Below are 22778 nucleotides of genomic sequence, written 5' to 3' on the forward strand. Positions count from 1 at the left end.
CTCACGAGGGCCACACTGAAGGAGCCGTGGCTCCCAGCCCTGCCACCAGCTGTTACAGATTGCTATCCCCTATGCTAGCTTATAGAAGATTCACACTGTGATTATTACTTCAGTAGCCTGTTCAACCACCTTAATTTGTTTCATTTTCTAGTTGTTTTTGTCTTTAGATTCCAGAGAAGACAGCTGCTGGTTAGCTAACATAAGAAGGCCTGACCTTGAGGCTTGTAAATTATGGTGGCTTGTTTCTTAAAACAGAATTTACTTAGAACACTGTACTGCTGTGAGTGTCAGCAGGTACATCAGGCAATTGTCAGTGCCGAGAAAAAACACCATTTGACATGAAGAACCACAGCTTGACTAGACAAAGCGGAGGTCCTCCCTGTTCCAAAGATTAGAGGAAGGTAGTTTAACAAATTACCAGATACTATTTAGCATATACTCTTTATTTGTTTAAATTCATGCTAAGTAATGTAGTATGAGGAACCATTAATCTAATGCTTTATAATCACCCAGGACCTGAGCAAGATCAAGTGATTTTTTTTTTTTGCTGCAAACATAATCTAAGGAAAAGAAGTGGGCTTATGACTCGCAAGGTATTATACATGATCTGCAGAATATATACTTCTGAAGGCCAGCTTTTTTTATTTACTTAAAAAGTTTCTTCTTTACAACTGTAAAGATAATACAAAAAAAAATTAACTGACAACTTTCTTTTCCTTTTAGGGGTGGACACTTAGCTAAATGAAGCAAGACAATTTAGCACTATTATACACAGCATAGATGTGAAGTATGTAGCAAGAAACGGTCTCAGTGTAGAAACCATAATGAAAGGGCAAAAGTGAGTAGTCCCATTATCAGTTACGTTTCTTAAACTGATACAACAACAAAAGGCCTGTCACTAACACAAAGGTGAAGTTATACAATGGAAAACATTTAGCCGAGACAGAGAGCGCTTGCACAAAATAAATTTAGTCACAAGACTTCAGTTAAAGACCAACAGCCCCTTAAACATAATGGCACAACACAACTTTAAAAACTTCTTTGTTCTCAATAATGAAATTATCCAATAAAGCAAATCAAAACTTTATATGCATATACAGTGACAACTGTTAAGAACAACCTGCCAGTTAAGGGTTCAGAGTAAAGCTCATTTTAGAGATAATATCACAACAGGCAAGGAAAGAGATCTTACAAGAGTGTAGCATTTACTTCAGGCAGTTACTTTTGATATCCTGAATTTAGCTGTCACTGAAAAGCACTATAGTTTTACACTTACACCTGTCAGATTTGTAAAACATAAACAATAAAAGTAATTTAGATAGCATATAGTATTAGAATTTAATAGAGCCTCTCCTCTCCCTGCAGAATGGCTGTTGATACTCTTATGTTATTGCTTAATCAGAACAAACTGAGACAACCCAGAGCTCTTAATCAAAAAGCAGCACAGTGAACATAAGTAGAAGTATCAGCTGCCCACCTAAAGCCTCTGAGGTGCCTCACAGTGAGTTTTGTCCCCTCTGCTCCAAGTCTATTACAAGAGTTATTTTACAATTAAAAGAAGTCATACTGTGAAATACAGGGAGCACTGGCATCCACAGCAATGGGGAGTGCAATCTGCCAGTCGTATGTGGAAGCAGAAGTAACAGAATGGCAAATTGCATCACTGGAATGAAGTTGATAAAGTAAATAAAATCCTCTTTAGACTCCTACAGACAACTACTAAACTTCATGGAAGTCTTAAAACATCAGTCCTTTAGGCAACAAAAGTGAGAGGAAAAGGAACCTTAATCTTCCAACTAACAAGAATTACGGATATTCTGTCCCAATAACAAGGGGCAAGCAGTGTTCTTTATTTTCCATCAAATTACTTTCTAGACATCTGGATAGAAGCAGAACCCGTTCAAAGCAGAGAGTAATGCCAGTGAGTACCCATTAGGTACTTTTTATGAAACATCTGGACTGGCCAAGTGAAGGCAGCAGGCAGATCATCACAACTTCAGCAGAGCAGCATTCCCACGACTGAGCAGAAGTGAAGGAGAAGAAAAGACCATTCCTTGGTTTCACAGCTTCAGCCCCAGAAAGAAAGGCTCAAATCTGCTAAAGGCAGTTGCTCACAGCCTAAGCTTCACGAAGCTGCCAGAACTTGACTGAGTCCTGTGCAGCCACAGGGCTGCACTTCCAGAGGACTTGGCAGGCACACGCTTTACCCTTGAAAGTGAAATCCAAAACCTTGTGCTCCAGCCAGCGCTGTGCCATCCAGATTCATGCACTGAGCACACCGTGCAGCTTCTATGACATGCTAGCTTGCTCCTTTTGCAGGCCAGACACACACAAGAACTAGTCAGGAGGCCTTTTAGCAGTGCCTCACATAGCAGGTGTAGCTAATTTCCACTTGACCAACAGCTAGCTGCCATTAACACTGTATCTATATGAAAAAGTAGGACAAGAACTTTGATCTCTGTAAGAACATTCCATTTATAATAGCTCCCCTTGAACATTATCTTGTTAGTATGTCTTGTACAGTTCCAGAAACCTGATTTCAGTATTTCAAAGGCTGTTTCCCACCCTGAAGTCATTACAGAGAATCAAAATCATAGTAATACTGTCTCGGAGAGTGATGTACTACATGGGCAAGCTATTCATTTTTCCAAGCATAGCCTCAGTATGTCATATTTTCAGGTGTTCCTCTTAGGTTGAAGGGATGCACTTAAGCATTGGTTCTTTCCATATACAGATAAAGTGACAGATCAACACTCAAACCTGTTCTGGTGCATTATTTCATCATAATGAACAAACACAGCAGAGATGCAGAAACCGCTCCAGCAGTTCTTGAAAGTGCTATATTATCAGTTGACCCTGACTATGGTATATCCTGGCAGTAGGCTGACTGCATCTGCTGCAGAGCTTTGCCTTTCTGCCACATTATTCTTCTGCTCCAGTTCCTCCAGCTTCTTCATCAGCAATTCTATGCGAATGTGGACCTCCACAAGCTTTTCCTTCAGCTAGAAAGAAAAAAAAAAAAAAAAAGAGAGTATTAAAACTGGAGAAAAATGTCCTCACCCTGGATCTTTGAATAATCTGCACCCTGCTTTCAGTGGCTAAAAAGCATCTGACTTTCAAGATGGATAATTGTACTGGGCTTTAATCTCTATATTGCATGTCTAGTACAGCCAGAACTGGCACCCAGATCAGGAGACAGACGAGTGTGTGCCAGCATAACACCTTTCAGAGATGTATGGAAATACTCTACTTAAGGAGATGGAGTTGCTGGAGCCTTACTACGACCAATCCAATCTTTCCTAGTTAACTCATTACAAGTTTTTAAGCAGCCAGAGACCTTCTTTGACAATATCTGGACAGACTGTTTCATCACTAGTTTAGGAACACATGCGGACAGTCCTTCAAAAATGCCATTTCCAGAGTCCGGGGTTTAAGTTAACACATCTAAAGCACAAGAGTAAAACCCTGCTGACGTGACGTTTCAAAAAGCAGAGACCAGATTATTGCACTTGGTCTAATCAACAAGCAAACTGTCCAGACTCACACAATTTGTGTTTGCAATCACGTAATACAATTTTTTTTACTTCAGAAAAATGTGTCTCAACTTTAGAAGTCTTGCCTGGATAAGATTTATATATTTTAGCCTCACTTGACCTATAAAAACATTCTGATCTTATAGTAAGACATTGGAAGATGACTTTAAAGAGGACAAAACTTAAGAAATGTCATGGGCCCATTTCCATTCTTAGAACGGCAAGTAAAACAGGAACAAAAAAAGCAACAAGTAAGCACATAAATACTGGATACACTGGCAGTCTCCTACACGCAGTGACTTTCCTTGAGCTATGGGACAGACAATTTGCTAAGTTAACAATGAGTTACAGAAAAGAACATTGAATTTCAACACCAAAAAAGGAGGGAGGTTCTAATGTTGTCTTGGAAACAAGTAAACACTGCCATGCTTTTTTGAGCTCACATAGCCATAAATACAACCGTGCCAGAATCCCTTTCAAATTAACAAATTGCTATTTTTCAAATTCTTCAACAGTGACTTATCAATTCTAGGGACAACACAAGTAGTAACACTTAGGCAAAGTCTGTCTAAACAACTCTTGGGTATGTTTCTTTTCAAAATGTAGAGATAAGAGGATAACATATTTTTGCCAGAAAATGAACTAGAACGGGAAATGTTTTGCAGGTAAGTGGTTCTAGAAAATGTTTTGCATGTCTCACGCATTTAAGTCAGTCACTGTATTATGTCAGTATTTTCTCCATCTTAAGCACTTAAAAAAGTAATTGTATTAATATCTTTGGACTACTATCAAAAAAATGAGCATTTTGAAAATATTTTCCATAGAAATTAATGTAGAAACCTTACTTTCCTCAGTTGTTCCTTTAAGGTCACAGCAGGAAAATTCACCTTAGAAGCTTCTATTATCATTTGGTTTTTTAAGAGGTAACTGGAAAATGAAAGGGGGGAGAAAAAACAACAAACCAAACTAAGAAAAACAGTTAAAAACACCATAATTGCATTCATTGTTTAGACAGATTATTTAAGAGGATTTTAAAGCAGATACAAAACTGTTGCCAAAAGTAGTGAATACATTATGAAAATATTAAAAACAGAACAATGGTTTTACTTTGAAATCATAAGATACTCCCATTACCAGCTATAAGTAATTTACAGTTTCTATAATCAAGCCCTCAATCTACCACAGAACTACCTGGATACCTTACATTAGCTAAGCGAGCTGGGAACTGAAGGAGATTTCAGTATTGCAAGCAACTAAATTTAAACCTTGGCATTACATGAGGACACTCAAAAAGTGCAAGGCAAATCAAATGGAGTCACACCAACACAAAATCCCACACCAATGTGCTCAGTCAAAAACAACGTCGCTTTTGTTAGCTGTAGACTAGTTGTACACCCTGTTGTAATAACTTGTAAATTCCCTTGAAATCAATGACCATGAGAATACAGTATACTCACCAGAGGATGCTGTCCTTGAAGAAACAGAAAAAGCCTCGGAGATACGCCAGGTCACTGGACGAAGAGTAAAGAATGAAGCCCACGACCGAGCCACATGACCGACAAGATAATACATTGTAAGTACTAAAAGGAGAAAGGGAAAACTGTATTAAACAGAAGCTTCTGAAACCAGAGATACTGCATGCTTCTAAGAGGACATCAAATCTCTAGTTCTATCAGGACAGCAAAACAAGACCTAACAATGCTTTCTCCTTGAAGAAATGATGCAAAAAAAAGAGAAGGTGAACATAAAAATTTGGACATGTGCAAAAAATAATCTCTGTAATATGCGAAGTGGCAATTAAGGAAGAAAATACATGTCTCACTATCACAGAGTAGTTTAGGCTACACTACTCAAACATGATTTAACTGGTAAAACAACGCCTGCACCAGGTCAGAGATGTGAAATATCCCCCTGATGAAACAGATTATTGCCTCATGCTAAGAGAGGAATAAAAGGCAAAAAAACCCACCCCAAAGCCCCACAAGTCTTATATTTAAAAAGTTCCTTATAGTTTGTAAAATAGCATTCAAACACAGTGTAAACAGACTGCCGGTTCTGTGAACCCTCGGGTGGTGTTTACCTCCTTCCCATCGGACCACTCCCAGAGTCACCAAACCTGTCGCTAACTGTAGGCTCACGGAGAGAGCAGCCGAAGCTGTCCGTTTTCGGTATAAAAAACCACCCAGGAACCCCAAACGGAGATGCTTGAATCCAGGCAGCAGACCGCTCAGGGCAGAAAGGCACCTACGAGGCCAGGCTGTCTTTCGTCGCGCTGCTCAGCCGCTCCCCCCCGCCCACCAAGGCTAGGGCAACCAAATCTGCGATTTTGACCACAACGAAAGCCACGTACCCGCCAAAGGTTTCTCCGCCCGAAGCGCGGAAGCCCGGGGACAAAACGCACCCGGGAGTTTACCGAGCCCGCAAGAGCCCCCAGGGCCGGGCTGCCGGTCCCCAGCTCTGCCGCACCCGGCTTTGCCCGCGCCGCTGACCCGACGCCCAGAGCCGGGACCGGGCGAGCTACGCACCAGCCCAGCAGGGCTCCCTCCAGGCCGACCATCAGCGAATCCTCCCAGGCGACGTCGTTCGTGACTTCTGAGGAGAAAGAGAGACCCGCTGAGACCGGGACCGCGCGGGCCGCCCGATAGGGAGCCCCGCCCGGATCCCTCTCCGCGGGGCCCGGCCAGGCCGGCACTGACTGAAGCAGACGAGGAGGCCGAGCCGCCGGTCCTCCTGCGCGCACAGGTGCAGCGAGTCCCCCAGCACGGCCCAGCAGCCGCAGCACTGGAACACGGCGCAGTCCTCCGGCAGCGGCCCTTGGAGCCGCGGTGGCGGCGTCGCCCCCGAGGTCGGCGGCGAGGAAGGCGGCGAAGGCGACAAGGACCGCAAGGCCCGGGCGGGGGCGGCGGGAGACGGCGGTCGCTCCACGGTGATGGCCCCGCCGAATTGCGGGTCCTGGAACAGCTCCTGCAGCTGCCGCCGCACCGCCATCTTCTCCCGCCCGGCGTTCGAGCGCGGCGCCCGCCTTCCCGGCCTCGCAATTGGAGCGCTCTTCACAGGTCTGCGTCGCTATTGGGCAAGAGGTGCGTCAATCGTCGCCCGAGGCACTCCATCGCCCAATCAAGCAGGAGAGGGCAGGGCTTTTCCTCGCCAGGGGGGTGTTTGCTGCGTTTGAAAAAAACCCGGCCTCGGGGGAGGCGTCGCCATTGGTGGTTTCCGTGCCCACAGGCCCGACCCCTTTGCTTTGTCCAACCAATGGCCTGGCGCGGCGGGCGAGTTCGAACGGCGGGGGCGGGCACAAGGCGCGCCGTGTCAGTTGAGCGCGAGATTCGAAGCACGGAGGTTGGCGCCGCCATGGCGCTCTCCCCGCTGCAGCAGCTGGACTCGCTGAAGTACGTCGAGCTCCAGCGGATCGCGAAGACCGCCGGCCTGAAGGCCAACCTCCGGGTGAGGCGGGGGCGGCTGCCGCGGCCGGGAGAGAGCAGCGCCTGGGCTTGGGTTGGGCGGGGGAGCCCCGCTCCCTCCGGAGAACGGCCCCTGGGCTCGGCCCGGCCGGGAGCCGAGGGGAGCGGGTGTCGCGGGTGCCCGTCCCGTCCCCGCGGACGCCGCTCTGGCTTTGGGTGCCTCTCTGGCGCAGCAGTCGGTCCCCGACGGGACCGCTGGGAGAGCAGTAGCGGCCGGGTGCCCCAGGGACGGCAGCGCGTGTGCGTGCTTACCGACCGCGGGCAAGAACGAGCAGCCGGGGCGAGCGCCGGTCCCTTGCCCAGAGCTGCGGCCTCAGGGCGCTGCCGTGACATCACCCCCCGCTCCCCGCCCGGCTGGTAAACGGCTCGGCAGCGGCCGGGCGGCTGCACCAGCGGCGGGCGGCCTTCGGGGAAAGGAGATCCACGACTTTGGTAGAGAATGTGGTTGCCTGTGGCCTTCAGCGCTTCCTCGGGTTTGACTGAAGCTCCAGGCGTGCCTTCCTGCATTGGGTTCGGGAATAGCTCTGCTCGCCGGCTGGGCCCGTCCGTGGGACGCTGGCTGCGTTGATGCAGTTCTTTGATGGCTTCATGCAGTGTTTGGTTCATGTTGTTTCGATTTCTCTCCAGGCGGACAAACTGCTGAAAGCACTGAAGCAACACTTTAACGGAGCAAAACAAGAAAACGAAAATATGGTAATAGACGATAAATCAGCCATTCTTCATAAGAGAGAGAGATCTAACTTTGTACCTAGTAGACCAGGGCATGTACTGAAGGCTGTTTTTTACCATGAGGTGAAGTGTAATAAAAATACTTTTTTTCTCAATAGTACCTTTAGTTTAATGCACTCGTGTACTGGTAGAAACAAATGTGCTAACACTAGCTTTCGGATGGCCTCCTATATGGCCCAAAGCTGATCTCCTTTCAGTTACCAAAATCAACAATGTATTTTTCAGCATCCGTACAAAATTATTCTCTGTGAACACTAACATTTAATTTCCATTGAACAAATCTTAATTCTTGCCTGTTTAGCTCCAGATGCTAGTCAGTACCAAATATAAGAATATTTTAACCATTTTGCATGCCTAGATGAAAGTGACACTCATCAGAAAGCATCTTGCATCTATTACAATTCACTTACACTGACACTATAAAGAAAGTGATACAAATGTGATGTTTCCTTTATTTGTCTCCGAATGTGTTGTCTTCCAAACTTTTTTTTTAGTTTTCTGTAAACTGAATTATTTTGTTGGATATGGAGATATTTTTTACGGTTTTCATAGAAAGTAAATTGGAATCTGCTTTTTCTAAAATATGTCTCCCTCTAAGTGCTTCCTTTAAAAATATTTTTAAAGGTTTGAGGAACTAGTGTGATCCTTGTTAGCCTGTTTTTATTTTTAACAAGCATGGAAGAGGCTCTGATTTTTTGGGAAAGAGTATTCCACAGAAACATACAGATCTGGGAGGGTCACAGCATCGTGCAAGTCAGACTTCAAATATACAGTGTTAGTTTTTAGAATCTTATTAATGCTGTGTAATAAAACAACTGTAGGACTTATTTTAAAGTCCTCAAACAATGAGCTTTGATGTTTAGGGAAATCTAGATACTGCCAATTTCTCGATTACTATGTTACTAAATGGCATGTTACTGTTTTTCCTGCATCTGAAATACTTTTTCTAATAATGAAACCGTCTCTTTGGAGTATTTAGTTTATGTTTGCGTTAGATACGTTCCACAGCATAGTATTTTTCTGCTACAGGACTCTGAAAAATGTGCATCTGCTTCCATCGAATCGGATGAACCGAGTAAACAGGAGGAAATTACGCTTGATTCAGTACATTTCATTACAAAAAGACATGGTAAAGAAAATAAAATAACCAGAAAAAAGAATTCCAATGAGGAAACTAATGCCAGTGGAGAAAACACAGGGCTTTCTGATGAGAAAGAGGTGATTTGCATTGCTTGGTTTTGTGTGCTGTCTACCCGCCTTCCCCCATGCATGATTTAAACATACTTGATTTAGTCTACCACCATTTAGCAGGTGGTATGCATTTTTTACATATATGTGTGTGCATGTATGTATATGCGAGAATGTCATGTGCAAACCTTCTGGTTTTGTCTTTCTTGCCTATGTACTAGTCTATTAACGAACAGAGATTACTTGTTAGTCTTTACTTCAAGGAAATGAATGATTTTCCTCTAAGAAATATACAATTCCAAACACTTTATCTGAATGTAAGAGTGCTTTCACTAGTTCATCGTAGCATTCTGAATATTAGACTAGTTTCAGAATTTGTCTAAGTAAGGCTGTTTTCACTTTCCTTAAATAGGAAAAAAAAAACCAGAAACCGGATGATTGCCTAAACCTCACAATTTTTAATTCCTGCTCCTCTTGGGGAGGGTGGGGGGGTGGTGGGGCTGGTGGTGTAATTTATTCATGGATTATATGACTGAGGGAGGGGAATTTTCAAGGTCAGATGGAGGTAGAATTATTTTTCTCTAGAACTACGTGCAAGTAGTGGGTGAACTAAGAACTGTGTGAAAGGCTTCTACTAATTTAGAGGAGGGAAAAGAGAAGATGAGGAGTGTTAGATACAGAATTGTACAGTAACCAAAGCTACAATACTAAAAAGTAAAGTAGCCAGTGAATTTATTTTTGCTTGCAGATAACGAACTTTTGTCAATAAAGACATTTTTATACTAAAATGTTAGAGCAGTGCAGGTAAAGACTTTCTAATACAGATCTGCTTGTGAAATAACAGGGATAAATATTTCACAGCTTAATTCAGGCTGGACTGTAGAAAGTCTCTTGCTCAATCTTCCGATCAAAGCGGTGTCAGCCATGAGGTTAGACCACAATGCTTAAGGCTTTATCTAGTCTGATACTGAAAACCTCTAAGGATGGAGGCTATGCAACCTCTCTGGGCAGCTTGTTCCACTGACTGACTGTTCTCAGGACAACAGCCTTTCTTTATACCCAGTCAGAACAAACTGTTTAAATGAAGTATGCTCAAACTGCAGGAGCATTCTGAAATGAAAGAAAATGAAGTGCCTCTGGGCGAGCATGAAAAGGGACAGAAGACGTTCCAAAAAGAGGAACAAGCAACTAAAAAGAGAGCTACTGAGAATCCAAGGATAGGTACTGATCAGAGAGAACAACCAGGAAAGACTTCTACTAAAAGCAGGGGAGGTGAATGTAAGTAGAAAATTCCAGAAAAGTAAGTTTAGTAATTTGTACTACTTAAAATGCATCTTTTGTTTATTTTATTGTGTCTGCAAAGATTTTAGTTGTATGTCTGGTGATCAGTACCTTATACGGGGATACAAGAAAAAAGGTGTCTCACTTCAGTTTGTGTACTTGTTTGTTTAACATACTGTAACATAAATCCACAAATTCTGCAATGTAGGAATTCTGCTGGCTTTGACTTCAGAACTCTGGACCTGATGTTTTTAGTGGAGTAGTTCACAAAGGTCAGAGTGTATTTGAGTCTTGCACCTTGTTTAGGATCAGTGCCTTTTGGAATACCCCTGAGATGCTACTAGGCTCCTTTAAAAAGTGTCAAGAAAGGGAGAGCTTCCTTCCTCGTGCTTAATTTTTCTTTTCATACAGATGAACAGCATTTGTTACTTTTTTCCCAGGAGTAAAATTAGTAGAAAAGGACATACAGACAGAATCCTTTATAACTTGTTTAAACTGCAGAACAATATCTGCTTGTATTATAGTGGATCATTATTCTGTCTGGTGGCTTTTTTAGACTTTCAAATATGATGGTGCTGAAAATATGAATTAATTTCTCCCCCACTGCTTTGTGCATGTAGCTGGCACAAAGAAGTGAGTTTGTCTGCCCAATCTGATATTGTTGGTCTGTCAAATAGGATATATATCATTATTTGCTCCTGTTATGCTTCAGTGTACGTAGTCTTTAAGCTGTTGTATGGATATTCTTGCAGTTCAGTAGAATTTACAAGGACATTCTTATTGGAGGCCATCTATAATTTTGAAACTAATTTAGAAAATGAGGATTTTCAATTAAAGTTCTTTCAAAAACAGAAGTAACAGAATATGTAAAGAATGCTGGTCTTGAGGCAGCATTCACCCCGACAGTTGGCATGGTAATCATCTCTTCCTCTAACTGTAATTATAGGTATTCATACTGCTTTCTGGTTTTTTGTTTTGTTTTTCTTTTCAGTAATTTCAGACAGCAAAAGCTGTGTGACAGAAAAATACAACGTCTGCTTTTAGTGTTGAAAAGTTGATTTTTTTTTTTTTTGTTCAGCAATTAATTTCATCAAGCCCCCATTATTTGTTTCCAGTGAGGATTTCATTCAATATTACCGAGGTCATCCAAGCTTACTTTGAAAGGGATGTGAATTAATAAAAAAGCAAATGTTTGCTTTTGATAGGCAAATATTTAACTCAATATGAAGTCTTTACCTGATTTATTTTCGTAATAAAATTAATCAGTAATATGTGAACATGGGCTTAATACTATACCTGAGAGCAAAGATGATAAGAATAACTGAGACGTGTGTGTGTGTGTGTGTGTGTGTGTGTGTAGGGTAGTGGCAGAAAAGCTGGCGAAAAGGTATTTCTTCTTTGTTATCAACATTTAAAAAACACTAGCTTATTGAACAGATCAAGACATGTGAATCTAAAGTTGGTTTTGCTTACCACATGTTTACTTAACTATCAACAGATAATAACCTAGTAAGACTGTAAGACTCATGCTGAGCTTGTAGTTTGTCAAGTACAGACATGCTGTTACTGACATGTAATTTAAAAGGCTTTTGGGTGACTTAGGACATATCTATTCTAGCTGATGTTTTTATTTCTCAAAACCTAAACACACTTTAGGGAACTAAGGTGTGTTTTGGAACAAATACTTTTGAAAAGGTTGCAATGACATTAAAATATATTCCAGGAGTTCTAATGATTTTGTCTAATCTTACCATACCAGGTGATGCTCATCTTGCAGGAGGGAAGATCCCTGTATACGTAGGCCATGCATCTAGGACTCAGAAAACAGGAACGAAAGCTACTACACCAAGTAAGATAACCTACCATCTTTAGAAATAGATGTGTTGTCTACTTATGGAGGGAGACTTAGCATCATAAAATCATAGAATGCTTTGGGTTGGAAGGGAACGCAGAGGTCATCTAGCCCAAACCCCCTGCAGTGAACAGGGACATCTTCAACTAGATCAGGTTGCTCAGAGCCCTGTCCAACCTGGCCTTGAATGTTTCTAGGAATGGGGTCTCCACAGCCTCTCTGGACAACCCGTTCCAGTGCTTCATCACCCTCATAGAAAAAACTTCTTCCTTATATCCAGTCTAAATCTGCCCTCCCTTAGTTTAAAACCATTACTCCTTGTCCTGTCACAACAGGCCTTGCTAAAAAGATTGTCCCCATCTTTCCTTGAGACCCCTTTTAAGTACCAAAAGGCCGGAATAAGGTCTCCCTGCAGCCTCCTCCAGGCTGGAAAAGCCCCAACTCTCTCAGCCTTCCCTCACAGGAGAGGTGCTCCAGCCCTTGGATCATTTTTGTTGCCCTCCTCTGGACCTGCTCCAACAGCTCCATGTCCTTCGTGTACTGAGGGCTCCAGAGCTGGACGCAGGACTCCAGGTGGGGTCTCCTCAGAGCGGACCAGAGGGGCAGAATCCCCTCCTTTGACTTGCTGGCCATGCTTTTCTTGATGCAGCCCAGGCAAGCGAACATTGGTGGCTCGTGTCCAGCTTCTCGTCTGTCATTACCCCAAGATACTTCTTGGCAGGGCTGCTCTCAACCGCTTCATCCTCCAGCCTCTATTGATAGCTGGGTGTGCCCTGACCACGGGCAGAACCTTGCACTTGGCTTTCTTGAACATCATGAGGTTCACATAGGCCCACTTCTCGCACTTGTCCAGGTTCCTCTGGGTGGCATCCCATCCTTCTGGTGTGTCAGCTGCACCACTCAGCTTGGTGTCATCTGCAAACTTGCTGAGGGTGCACTCAATCTTGCTGTCTATGTCATTAATGAAAATATGGAACAGCACTAGTCCCAGCACGGACCCCTGAGGGACACCACTTGTCACTGCTCTCCATTTGGATATCGAGCCATTGATCACTACCCTCTGGCTGCAACCATCCAACCAATTCCTCATTCGCCAGTCAGTCCACCTGTCAAATGCATATCTCTTCAATTTAGAGAGAAGGATGTTTTGGGGAACTCTGTCAAAGGCTTTGTAGAAGTCCAGATAGACAACATCCATTGCTCTTCCCTTGTCCACTGGTGCAGTCACAGCATCATAGAAAGCCACTAGGTTTGTCAGGCAGGACTTGCCCTTTGTGGAGCCATGCTGGTTGTCTTGAATCGCCTCCCTGTCCTCCATATGCCTCACCGTAGCTTCTAGGAGGATCTGTTCCATCATCTTCCCAGGCGCAGAGGTGAGGCTGACAGGCCAGTAGTTCCCAGGGTCCTCCTTTCTACCCTTTTTAAAAATGGGCACATGGGCTTGACTTACATTTTTTTACAACCCAAATTTCTATTTCCACCTGAAGAAGAGAACATACTCTCTTTAAAAAGAAAGCAAACAAAAATGTTCCCAAAGGTTACATTTTAAAGTATGTCTTCCAACTTGTAAATTCATAGTAGTGAATGACTCATACGTGTGTTATAAAACTGCTTTATCAAATGCTTTAGTATCTTTTGGATAGAATACTTGCATTCATGATTTTCAAAACAACAAAGAGCAGGAAGCCATGCTATCATTTCTGTTTGTTTAGTTTTCACTTTATAAATACTACTGTTGTGCTGGATTTTCATGTATTACCTCATTTTCATCACTTAATAAAATACATTCATTCATTTGTAATTCGAAAGTGTTCCTTTTCTTCGTTAACTGCGGAATTAGGGGATTAGACCAGATGATCTTTAAAGGTCCCTTCCAACCCAAACCATCCTATGATTCTATAATTCTCCAGAGCATGCACCAGGTAACTGGCTATGTAGCTGATGAAGTAGGTTCTATTTCATACTGTTTGGTTACCTGTGTACACACAGTCTCTAATTAGAGGGTTACGTTATGTTTTCTTTGAGGCCATAACGATAGGTGTGGCAAGATTCTCCCATTAAGCAGTAAACTTCCTTAGGAGCTTACGAGATAAGTGATTTTTTCCTATTTTTGGAACTTTTTAGACTTTAAAAAGTTGCATGAGGCTCACTTCAAGAAAATGGAATCTATTGCTGACTACATAGAGAGGAAGAAAAAAATGACTGAGAACTGCAGCAGCGAAGTCAAGGTAAGTGATAACACAGGAAGATATCTGTTGTTCCCAATTCATTTACTTCCAGAGCCTCTCTGTAGAAGTCCTGTAGAGTCTCTTTGATGCAGTAAGTAGCTGGTCATGTGTACATGCAGTGGAATGTTACGATCAGTGAAATTAAATGCAGTCCTATATGACTAGTTATATATAGTTATTTTTATGTAACTTGTATAGTTATCTAAGTTTTTATATATTAACAGTGTATGGTTATAGCTATAGGAACCAACAAATGACTTGTCAGTTTTGACTGAAAATTATTATGTCACAATTACTTTTGTGAAGGATCTCCTGGAGCTTTTGTTTACAACTGTTTGAATTGCTGCAGAACTTAACCAAGGGGATGAGTTATTTTTCAAAGAGTAGTAATTAAATATGAAGTTCCTCATTGGTACCTTGAAGAAGCATTGTCCAATGACTGCGTGTGGCTCTCCTTTAAAACATTATGCAATATATGTTGTTCTCAGTGTCCCCAATTCCCAGTTCCTGTATTTCGTGCTTGCATGGGTGAAAGCTGCAAACAGGGCCTCTGAGAGTGTGACAGACCTTAGAAAAGTGACAGTAATGTGTCAATGAATATATGATTGAATATGTCGATGACCATATCAAAACAGTAATGCTGAAACTCCAGAGCACTACATTTCTCTTTTCTATGGCACACTTTGTAGCACTGTATACTTCAGACAAATTACTTTTGGCAGGTGGTGGCCAAAAAAACGAATCACTTCAGAGCATCAGAAAAAGGCACTCCACATAACAATTCTAAGGTATGTGTTTTCAGATCAGTTTAATGAGACTACTTATGTTTAAAATATGCTTTTAAAGAAACAAAGACAAAAACTGAAGAGACTGTATACTTCTGATTCACTGTGTGTTTTACCTTCCTTTTAGCTGATTTTCTGACAAATGTTTAGCAGAGTGTGCTAACTCATGATTTGCTTTTCCCTAGAAACAAATCAGCGGCAAAACATTTTTATTCAGCCCAAATCCAGAAAGAGGCAGATTCTCCACCACCTGCACTCCTAGTAACCTCCAACGCTCACCATACGGTTCTCTGAACACTGCCAGTCAGAGTATTTTATCTAGGAAATCTTCATTTAATCCTTCTGTCCTTTCAACAACCAAAATGAACGTCAGGTAAAAAGAACAAACCAAAACTACCAGTAAGCAATATGGTATCATACATGTGAAATAATCAACACTGACTGTGAATTGACTACATTATATTTGTTCCAAACATGAAGTACATGAGACTAATTCTGGTTACTAACTTTCAGCCTAGCTTTATGGCTGGTTTAAGCCTTACTGTGCTGTCACTAACTTGATTCTTTGTTTTGATCTCTGATGGGAGAGGAATCTTACACCTCTTTCAGCTTTCATTTTGCTAAACCAACCAAGCCAAATTATTTTTCTTCTCTTATTGTGTTAAGTTTTCAATTTTGTCAGGCAACCTGATAGTCTCTGTTATATCTGAATTAATTTACCTTGGAGCTTATCTAACTAGAACTGTATGCAGTATTCCAGATGAGTCTTGCAATGGAGTTGTCATTTGGGGTTTTTTGGGTACTCTTCTTTCCTTTTTGCCACAATCCCTGCCTGCCCCACCCCCTAATGTCACAGCAGGGGCTTGTCTTGTGATTGACTACTCCAAGCAGATTGTTTCTAGCAGATGGAACCAAGTTAGAATCACAGAATCATAGAATGCTTTGGGTTGGAAGGGAACGCAGAGGTCATCTAGCCCCATCCCCCTGCAGTGAACAGGGACATCTTCAACTAGATCAGGTTGCTCAGAGCCCTGTCCAACCTGGCCTTGAATGTTTCTAGGAATGGGGTCTCCACAGCCTCTCTGGACAACCCGTTCCAGTGCTTCATCACCCTCATGGAAAAAAACTTCTTCCTTATATCCAGTCTAAATCCGCCCTCCCTTAGTTTAAAACCATTACTCCTTGTCCTGTCACAACAGGCCTTGCTAAAAAGATTGTCCCCATCTTTCCTTGAGACCCCTTTTAAGTACCAAAAGGCCGGAATAAGGTCTCCCTGCAGCCTCCTCCAGGCTGGAAAAGCCCCAACTCTCTCAGCCTTCCCTCACAGGAGAGGTGCTCCAGCCCTTGGATCATTTTTGTTGCCCTCCTCTGGACCTGCTCCAACAGCTCCATGTCCTTCGTGTGCTGGGAGCTCCAGAGCTGGATGCAGGACTCCAGGTGGGGTCTCCTCAGAGCGGACCAGAGGGGCAGAATCCCCTCCTTTGACTTGCTGGCCACGCTTTTCTTGATGCAGCCCAGGAACGGTTGGCCTTCTGTGCTGCGAGCGAACATTGGTGGCTCGTGTCCAGCTTTTCACCCACCAGTACCCCTAAGTCCTTCCTGGGGCTGCTCTCAACCCCTTCATCCTCCAGCCTGTATTGATAGCGGGGCTTGCCCCGACCCAATGCAAGGCCTTGCATTTGGCCTGGTTGAACTGAACGTCATGAGGTTTGCACAGGCCCACCTCTATAGCTTGTCCAGGTTCCTCTGGGTGGCATCCCATCCTTCTGGTGTGTCAGCTGCACCACTCAGCTTGGTGTCATCTGCAAACTTGCTGAGGGTGCACTCGATCTCTCTGTCTATGTCATTAATGAAAATATGGAACAGCACTAGTCCCAGCACGGACCCCTGAGGGACACCGCTTGTTACTGCTCTCCATTTGGACATCGAGCCATTGACCACTACCCTCTGGCTGCAACCATCCAACCAATTCCTCATTCGCCAGTCAGTCCACCTGTCAAATGCATATCTCTTCAATTTAGAGAGAAGGATGTTTTGGGGAACTCTGTCAAAGGCTTTGTAGAAGTCCAGATAGACAACATCCATTGCTCTTCCCTTGTCCACTAGTGCAGTCACTGCACCAGTTCCCTCTGGACTTTGGGATGCATCTCATCAGGTTCCTCAGGTGGTCATGAACCTGATCCTCTGCTACAGTGAGAGGGGCTTTACCCTCCTGTTCCCCATCTTGTGGTCCATTGACTTTGGAGGGCCAAGGAGAGAAGTTGCCAGTGAAGACTGAGGCAAAAAGTTGTTGAGTACCTCGGCATTCTCCTTGTCTGTTGAAACTAGGTCACCATTCTTGTTCATCGGGGGGAATGCTTTCTTTAACCTTCCTTTTCTGGCTGACGTACCTGTAGAAGCCCTACTTAATATTCTTTGCATCCCTTGCCAGGTTCAGCTCTTATCTGCACCTTGGCCTTCTTGACGCCATCCCTACACAACCGGGCAGCGTCCCTGTACTCCTCCCAGGATACCTGTCCCTGCTCGCACTGCTTGTGTGGATCCCTCTTGCTCTTTAGTTTGCCCAGCAGGTCTCAACTCAGCCATAGTGGTCTCTTCCCTTCCTTGCCTGATTTGACAGATGACACCAGTTGACACCAGGAAGTCATGACAGATTGCTGAATGAATGAGCTCATACTCAATGCTGTTAAATCTCATCTTATTTCCTTTTAAGACATCACATGTGCTTCATTATTCCTACACAGTAGTCTAATTGTTTGTTATGTTAATATTCAATTAATTTTTGTTATTGGTAAACTTGATTAGCTTATTACTAATTTTTCTAAAATCTTGAACAAAAAACAATTTAAAAGAAGGAATCAAAAGGACAGTCCGTATGGTATTAATCATTAATAAATGCCCAGTTCTCTATTCAGTGAAAGTCCTGGTCTCTGCTATTTCTTTCTTGGTTTCTAACTATTGTACTAATTCCAACTTTATTCAGTTTAGTAAACTTTCCACAGTGACTGAAGTTCAGTTTTACACATTCTATAATTTACCCTTATGTTTCTCCCCCTGCTAACAACACTCGGTTAAGCTCAGGTCTCAGTTGTGCTGCTTTCTATTTTTCTGCCAATCTTCACCTCAGCTTTGGCATGCCAAGATTACAGCTGCTAGGACTTCTTTGTCCCTGAATAAAGTGTGTGTGGGATTGTTATTAAGTCAGATAGTGCAACTTCTAGTAGTGACATCTCCTAATAAATTACTATGAGACTTTTGAATGCAGTCCTTTTGCTGCTCAAAGGTCAGGATTACAGGTTCAATGTAAAATCAAGCTCATAATCTTACTGGTTTGGTTTCTACTTTAAATGTGCTATCTTTGATGTTAGCAGATAACAAATGAAAACAATGTTCTTTCTGCCTCTGGTGTCCTGTGGGATGATCTTTATTGTCTCCACTGCAGCCCTACTTGATTCTTAGCAATATGTAAAACAAAACAACACTCAGAATTTGCTTCCATTCCACTTGTCCAAAGATGTGCTGAGGTGGATCTTGCAAGCTGCACTTCATCCGTGAACTTGCTTGCCCTCAAAACATAGCTTTCTTCAGCATTTCCTCGCTGTCTTGCTATATCTTTCAGCTTATTCTCGGTACCTTTTTGATAAGGGTATTACTTCGTGCAAGATTTGAAGTTTTCTTTCATGTGTTTATGTATGTGTACACATATATGTGTATATATACACATACATTAAAAATGTGTGTGTACATACACATACATAGAGCACGTATGTGCCTTGGTATGCAGGTAACTTTTGTGTTTTGACTAAAATTGCCAGCTTCTCTCTCTTGTAGATCTTTGAGTTCTAGAGTTCTGTTAGTTAACTTTCTTGTGTTTTTTCTTATTCTAAATTTTTAAATTAACAATATCTATATATATATAATGTTTAACTACAGAATCCAAATCTACAGTAAATCATATCTGTGGGAAGAAATATATTAGCTTATTGCATCCAAATATATTTGGTCTCCAAAATAACAAGTCAGTTCTTTAGTTCTTTGGAATTCCCAGTGTTACTTACTGCTATTGATGATGGCTCATAACTTGAAAACTGCCAGCAAAGGTATTTTTAGTGCAGTTTATACATAAGTGGTGAACATCTTGTGCATAGTAAAACTTTCTACCTGTAAGAAAAGTAGAACGCAAAACCTTCTGTATTCTGTCACATTGCTTATATTCCTTATGGCTGACTTCATATTTCTAATCATTTTCAGGTTCTCAGAAGCCACAAAAGATAATGAGCATAAACGCTCGCTTACCAAGACTCCATCGAGAATGTCTCCGTACTTGAAGGTCTGCATACCTGACAGCCAGAAGAGCTGCAAACTAGCAAGTTGGAAAAACAGCAAGGGAAACGCAACAGAGAATGATCTGACTGCATCAAAGGGTAAAGTGGATGGTACATACTTGGCTCTTTCAGATCAAGACTTTTATTGAATTATTATATATGTTTTTTTATAACCTAATGTCACGCAGACCCAGGTTTTAATTTCATTCTCTAATTTTTGACTGATTATTTAGAAATTGCAGTAGTTTCTTTGGTTTCCAGTGTTTTGACTAAAATGGTTGGGTGCTAAGACTTAAACATCTGGTACCTAGCTACCTACTGAAAAGGGGATAGGAAATCTTCTAGACCTTTAGGGACCAGGCAGCAAAGGATTCACACAACAGGTGCAGGGAGATCCTGTCTGCGGTGAGAGGAGTTTCTGGCGCCTTCAGATGTCTCATTCTCCTTGTGGGACTGGCACGGACCAGGCTGCTAGCTGTGTGTTGGGACAGTCTGTTATTGTCAGCCTTGGCAACCCTGATTAACTGGGGAACTAAAGCTCTGTAAGAAAAAGCAGAAGTCTTCTGATTGCTGATGATCCCTGCACCAGCACAGCTCTGCTGTCTAGCCATTGATACCCAAGCAGCACAGGCACATGACCACAGGTCAAGAACCCAGAGTTGCCTGTCTTGCTGTATGACAATATTGATGTTGTTTAGGAGGAAAGAAAAGTTCTGCTTCTGATCTGAAGCTGGTGCGTTCTGGAAAAATACTTCTTTTTTTAACGTGAAAATCAACTTGGTTCCAAATCAGCATAGAGACTAGGAAACACAACTTGCTCTGAAGCACTAGAAAAATACGTGGAGCTATATATGCTATCATTAAAGGCTTTTTGGTCTTGGTAGTTGTAAGGTGGTTGTTCACAGGCACTTTCCAACTTGCTATGTACAGCGATGTTCTTGCTGCTGTAATTAAGTTATGGTATCTTGATGCCTTTTGTAGTTATCACCCCCTTCAAGTTCGCAGCTCACTCTGTAGAACCCACAAGCACAAAGAAGACGTTTGATCTCAAAGCAAGTCTCTCAAGGCCGCTTCGGTATCAGCCACACAAAGGTACTGCGATCCCATGCGGCTGCATTGGTCGTACCCCTTGCACTCAGCTGCTCAAAGTAAGGTGTTGACACAAGCCATGATACAGCCAAGTTTTCAGTCTCTTTCCTGTCCCCTTCTCTCGGAATTCCCACACAGTCTGTGGACTGACATTAAATTTCTACACAGTATATGCTCTTAAGAGCCTCTCTACTGAAGAAGTCTTTATGACCAAAAGCCCATAAATATAAGAATAAATATCCTTCTATTCCACTGAATAGATGTATGCACAGGAAATACGAGATATCCCTTACACAATGAGGCTTATTGTTATTTTAACTTTTTTTTTTTAAAGTGCACTATTGTGTGAGAAGCTGAACTGTGTGTGGTGAGTGTTAGGTACAAGTACAGTCACCTGTTGCTACTCTTAGAAGAACTACTTGTAGGGAATGGGCTGGTGAAACTGGTAGTACAGATGAAGAGGCATTTCAGCCTGAAGTCAACCAGCAAAAAACAGGCGAGCCAGTGTAAAGTTCACAGGAAGAAGTTAAGCACACAATTACTAAACTAGTAACTTAATAGTCTCTCTTTTTGTCTCTAAATTGTAGGACGACTAAAACCTTGGGGAGAATTTAAAGAAAATACCGTCCTAAATAAGTCTGTCGGTAGCAGCATCTCTTCACGCAAGACAGATTACAAACAGCCGCATCTCCAGACAAGGTTAGTGCACCATGAGCTCTTTGTGAATAGTGTTATTTAAGATAATACAATGACTCAATTTGTCTTTTTAGGATTTAAATACGCAGTTCCGGAAACAATACTGTTCTATTAAAGCAACTTTTGCCTCCAATGGTCTGTCTAGTATCAGGAAGGCCAACAGAGGGCAGCTCTGAATTCCATAGACTTCTACGAAAGCTATCAATTCTAGCGCTTGGAGATTTACCTTCACCTTGGAAGAAACTGTAAATATTGACCTGTTGTTACCTTGAATGTCAGACCTGTAGGTCTGAGCAGAATTATTTGCCTGAATGTTTGGATTCAGTCCAAAATGGTACTGTTCTTTCTGCTCATGGCAAACGCAGCACACTGCTTAAACAGCTGTTAAGCCTTGCTCAGCTTCAGATTCCTCTGGCTGCTTGTGTTTCTGCCTTTCATACAACTTCATATGGCCTGTCTCTCTTCTTTTTCTCCTTCAGGGAAGAAAGGCGTGACAAACACAAGCAAGAGAGAAAGAAGAAAAAGGCACAGGCTCTCGGAAACTGTAGAGGAATATCTGTGGGTTAGGAGGGATACGAAATACGTAAGAAATCACTGTAAATACTGTTCCTGTCATGTAAATATGTGTGCTGTTCGTGTATGGTTCAGGTTGCTGTTAGCTAGTGGAATCCAGACAGCATTGAATGGGACCTTATAATGCATCTGAGCATAATGTTTTAGTGATCAGCTTGTGCCAGGCAAGAGTTCTCAACTTTTAGGAGCTGGAACTATCTCTAGTTGCTTAGTAATATTTTCATTTAACTAACTCATTGAACTAAAAGATGTTAAAGGAGAAAATGTGGGAAAAAAAAATGCTCAAGAAGCCTCCTTGCAACATAGGACAGACTCCTCCACCAGAAGCATTTGTCACCCACGGGAATGCACACTGTGCATAGCAAGCTTCAAAATGTGCCACGGGGAAATTACAGGAGTCGGTGGTGTCTGCTTGCCCTGTGCTCCAGCTCAGTCCTGAAATTCTGTAGCAACAGTTACATCAATTACTCAGCGTTTCTAATTGCATGCCTATGAAGTATTAGGGAATCTCCAAGAGAAGACAAAATATGCAAGCTCTGTGAGACTAAAAGCTTACAGCATTATTGTAAAATACCATATTTGTAAAAAGTTACAACTGAAAAGCATCTTTACAAATTCCCAACTGGATGCTTTGAAAAGTTAGGTTATCTTTGATCCTTTCTATAGTAAATAGCAGGTGTTAATAAAATTCTTCTGCTTTTCATATCTATGATGCTTGAAAGAGGTTACAGTAATGTTAAGGCAGATTCACTACCTTGGATTTAAAAGCAGTTACTCTTTAAAAATACATAGACAAGCTGTCTGGATTCATTAGGGATGGAACTGGAAAGGTAATTTAGCAGTTATCTCAGCCAGAATGTGTTTCAGTGAATTTAGTGTCCCATCAAATATATGCTGAAATGTCAAGAACAAGCAATTAATTCTTTTTAATAAACTTAATGGGAAGGAAATAAATATTTTGTGTATACATCCTGTTTATCACTTTATATTATCTAGTGTATTATGTTTAACTGTCTCCTTTAGTGTAGCACTAGCTTT

At 42.2% G+C, this 22778-nt stretch overlaps 2 protein-coding genes across 2 annotated transcripts; one reads left to right on the forward strand and one right to left on the reverse strand.

The window, feature by feature from the left end:
• Window positions 1–2672: 2672 nt before the first annotated feature.
• OIP5 (Opa interacting protein 5) lies at window positions 2673–6544 on the reverse strand. Its single transcript, XM_075427017.1, has 5 exons — window positions 6230–6544; window positions 6059–6125; window positions 4991–5113; window positions 4379–4460; window positions 2673–3002 (listed from the first exon to the last, which is right to left on the reverse strand). Exons 1-5 carry the CDS (start codon window positions 6519–6521, stop codon window positions 2847–2849), a joined length of 720 nt encoding a protein of 239 aa, XP_075283132.1. The 5' UTR covers window positions 6522–6544; the 3' UTR covers window positions 2673–2846.
• A 241-nt stretch (window positions 6545–6785) lies between these two features.
• Window positions 6786–22652, forward strand: NUSAP1 (nucleolar and spindle associated protein 1). The gene is made up of 12 exons (XM_075427133.1): window positions 6786–6977; window positions 7622–7687; window positions 8753–8941; window positions 10015–10189; window positions 11952–12041; window positions 14169–14272; window positions 14995–15060; window positions 15243–15430; window positions 19309–19481; window positions 20364–20474; window positions 21059–21170; window positions 21647–22652. Exons 1-12 carry the CDS (start codon window positions 6786–6788, stop codon window positions 21732–21734), a joined length of 1554 nt encoding a protein of 517 aa, XP_075283248.1. The 3' UTR covers window positions 21735–22652.
• Window positions 22653–22778: the final 126 nt, after the last annotated feature.

The sequence above is a fragment of the Opisthocomus hoazin genome, chromosome 7 (assembly GCF_030867145.1).
Source record: "Opisthocomus hoazin isolate bOpiHoa1 chromosome 7, bOpiHoa1.hap1, whole genome shotgun sequence".
NCBI classification, from domain to species: domain Eukaryota; kingdom Metazoa; phylum Chordata; class Aves; order Opisthocomiformes; family Opisthocomidae; genus Opisthocomus; species Opisthocomus hoazin.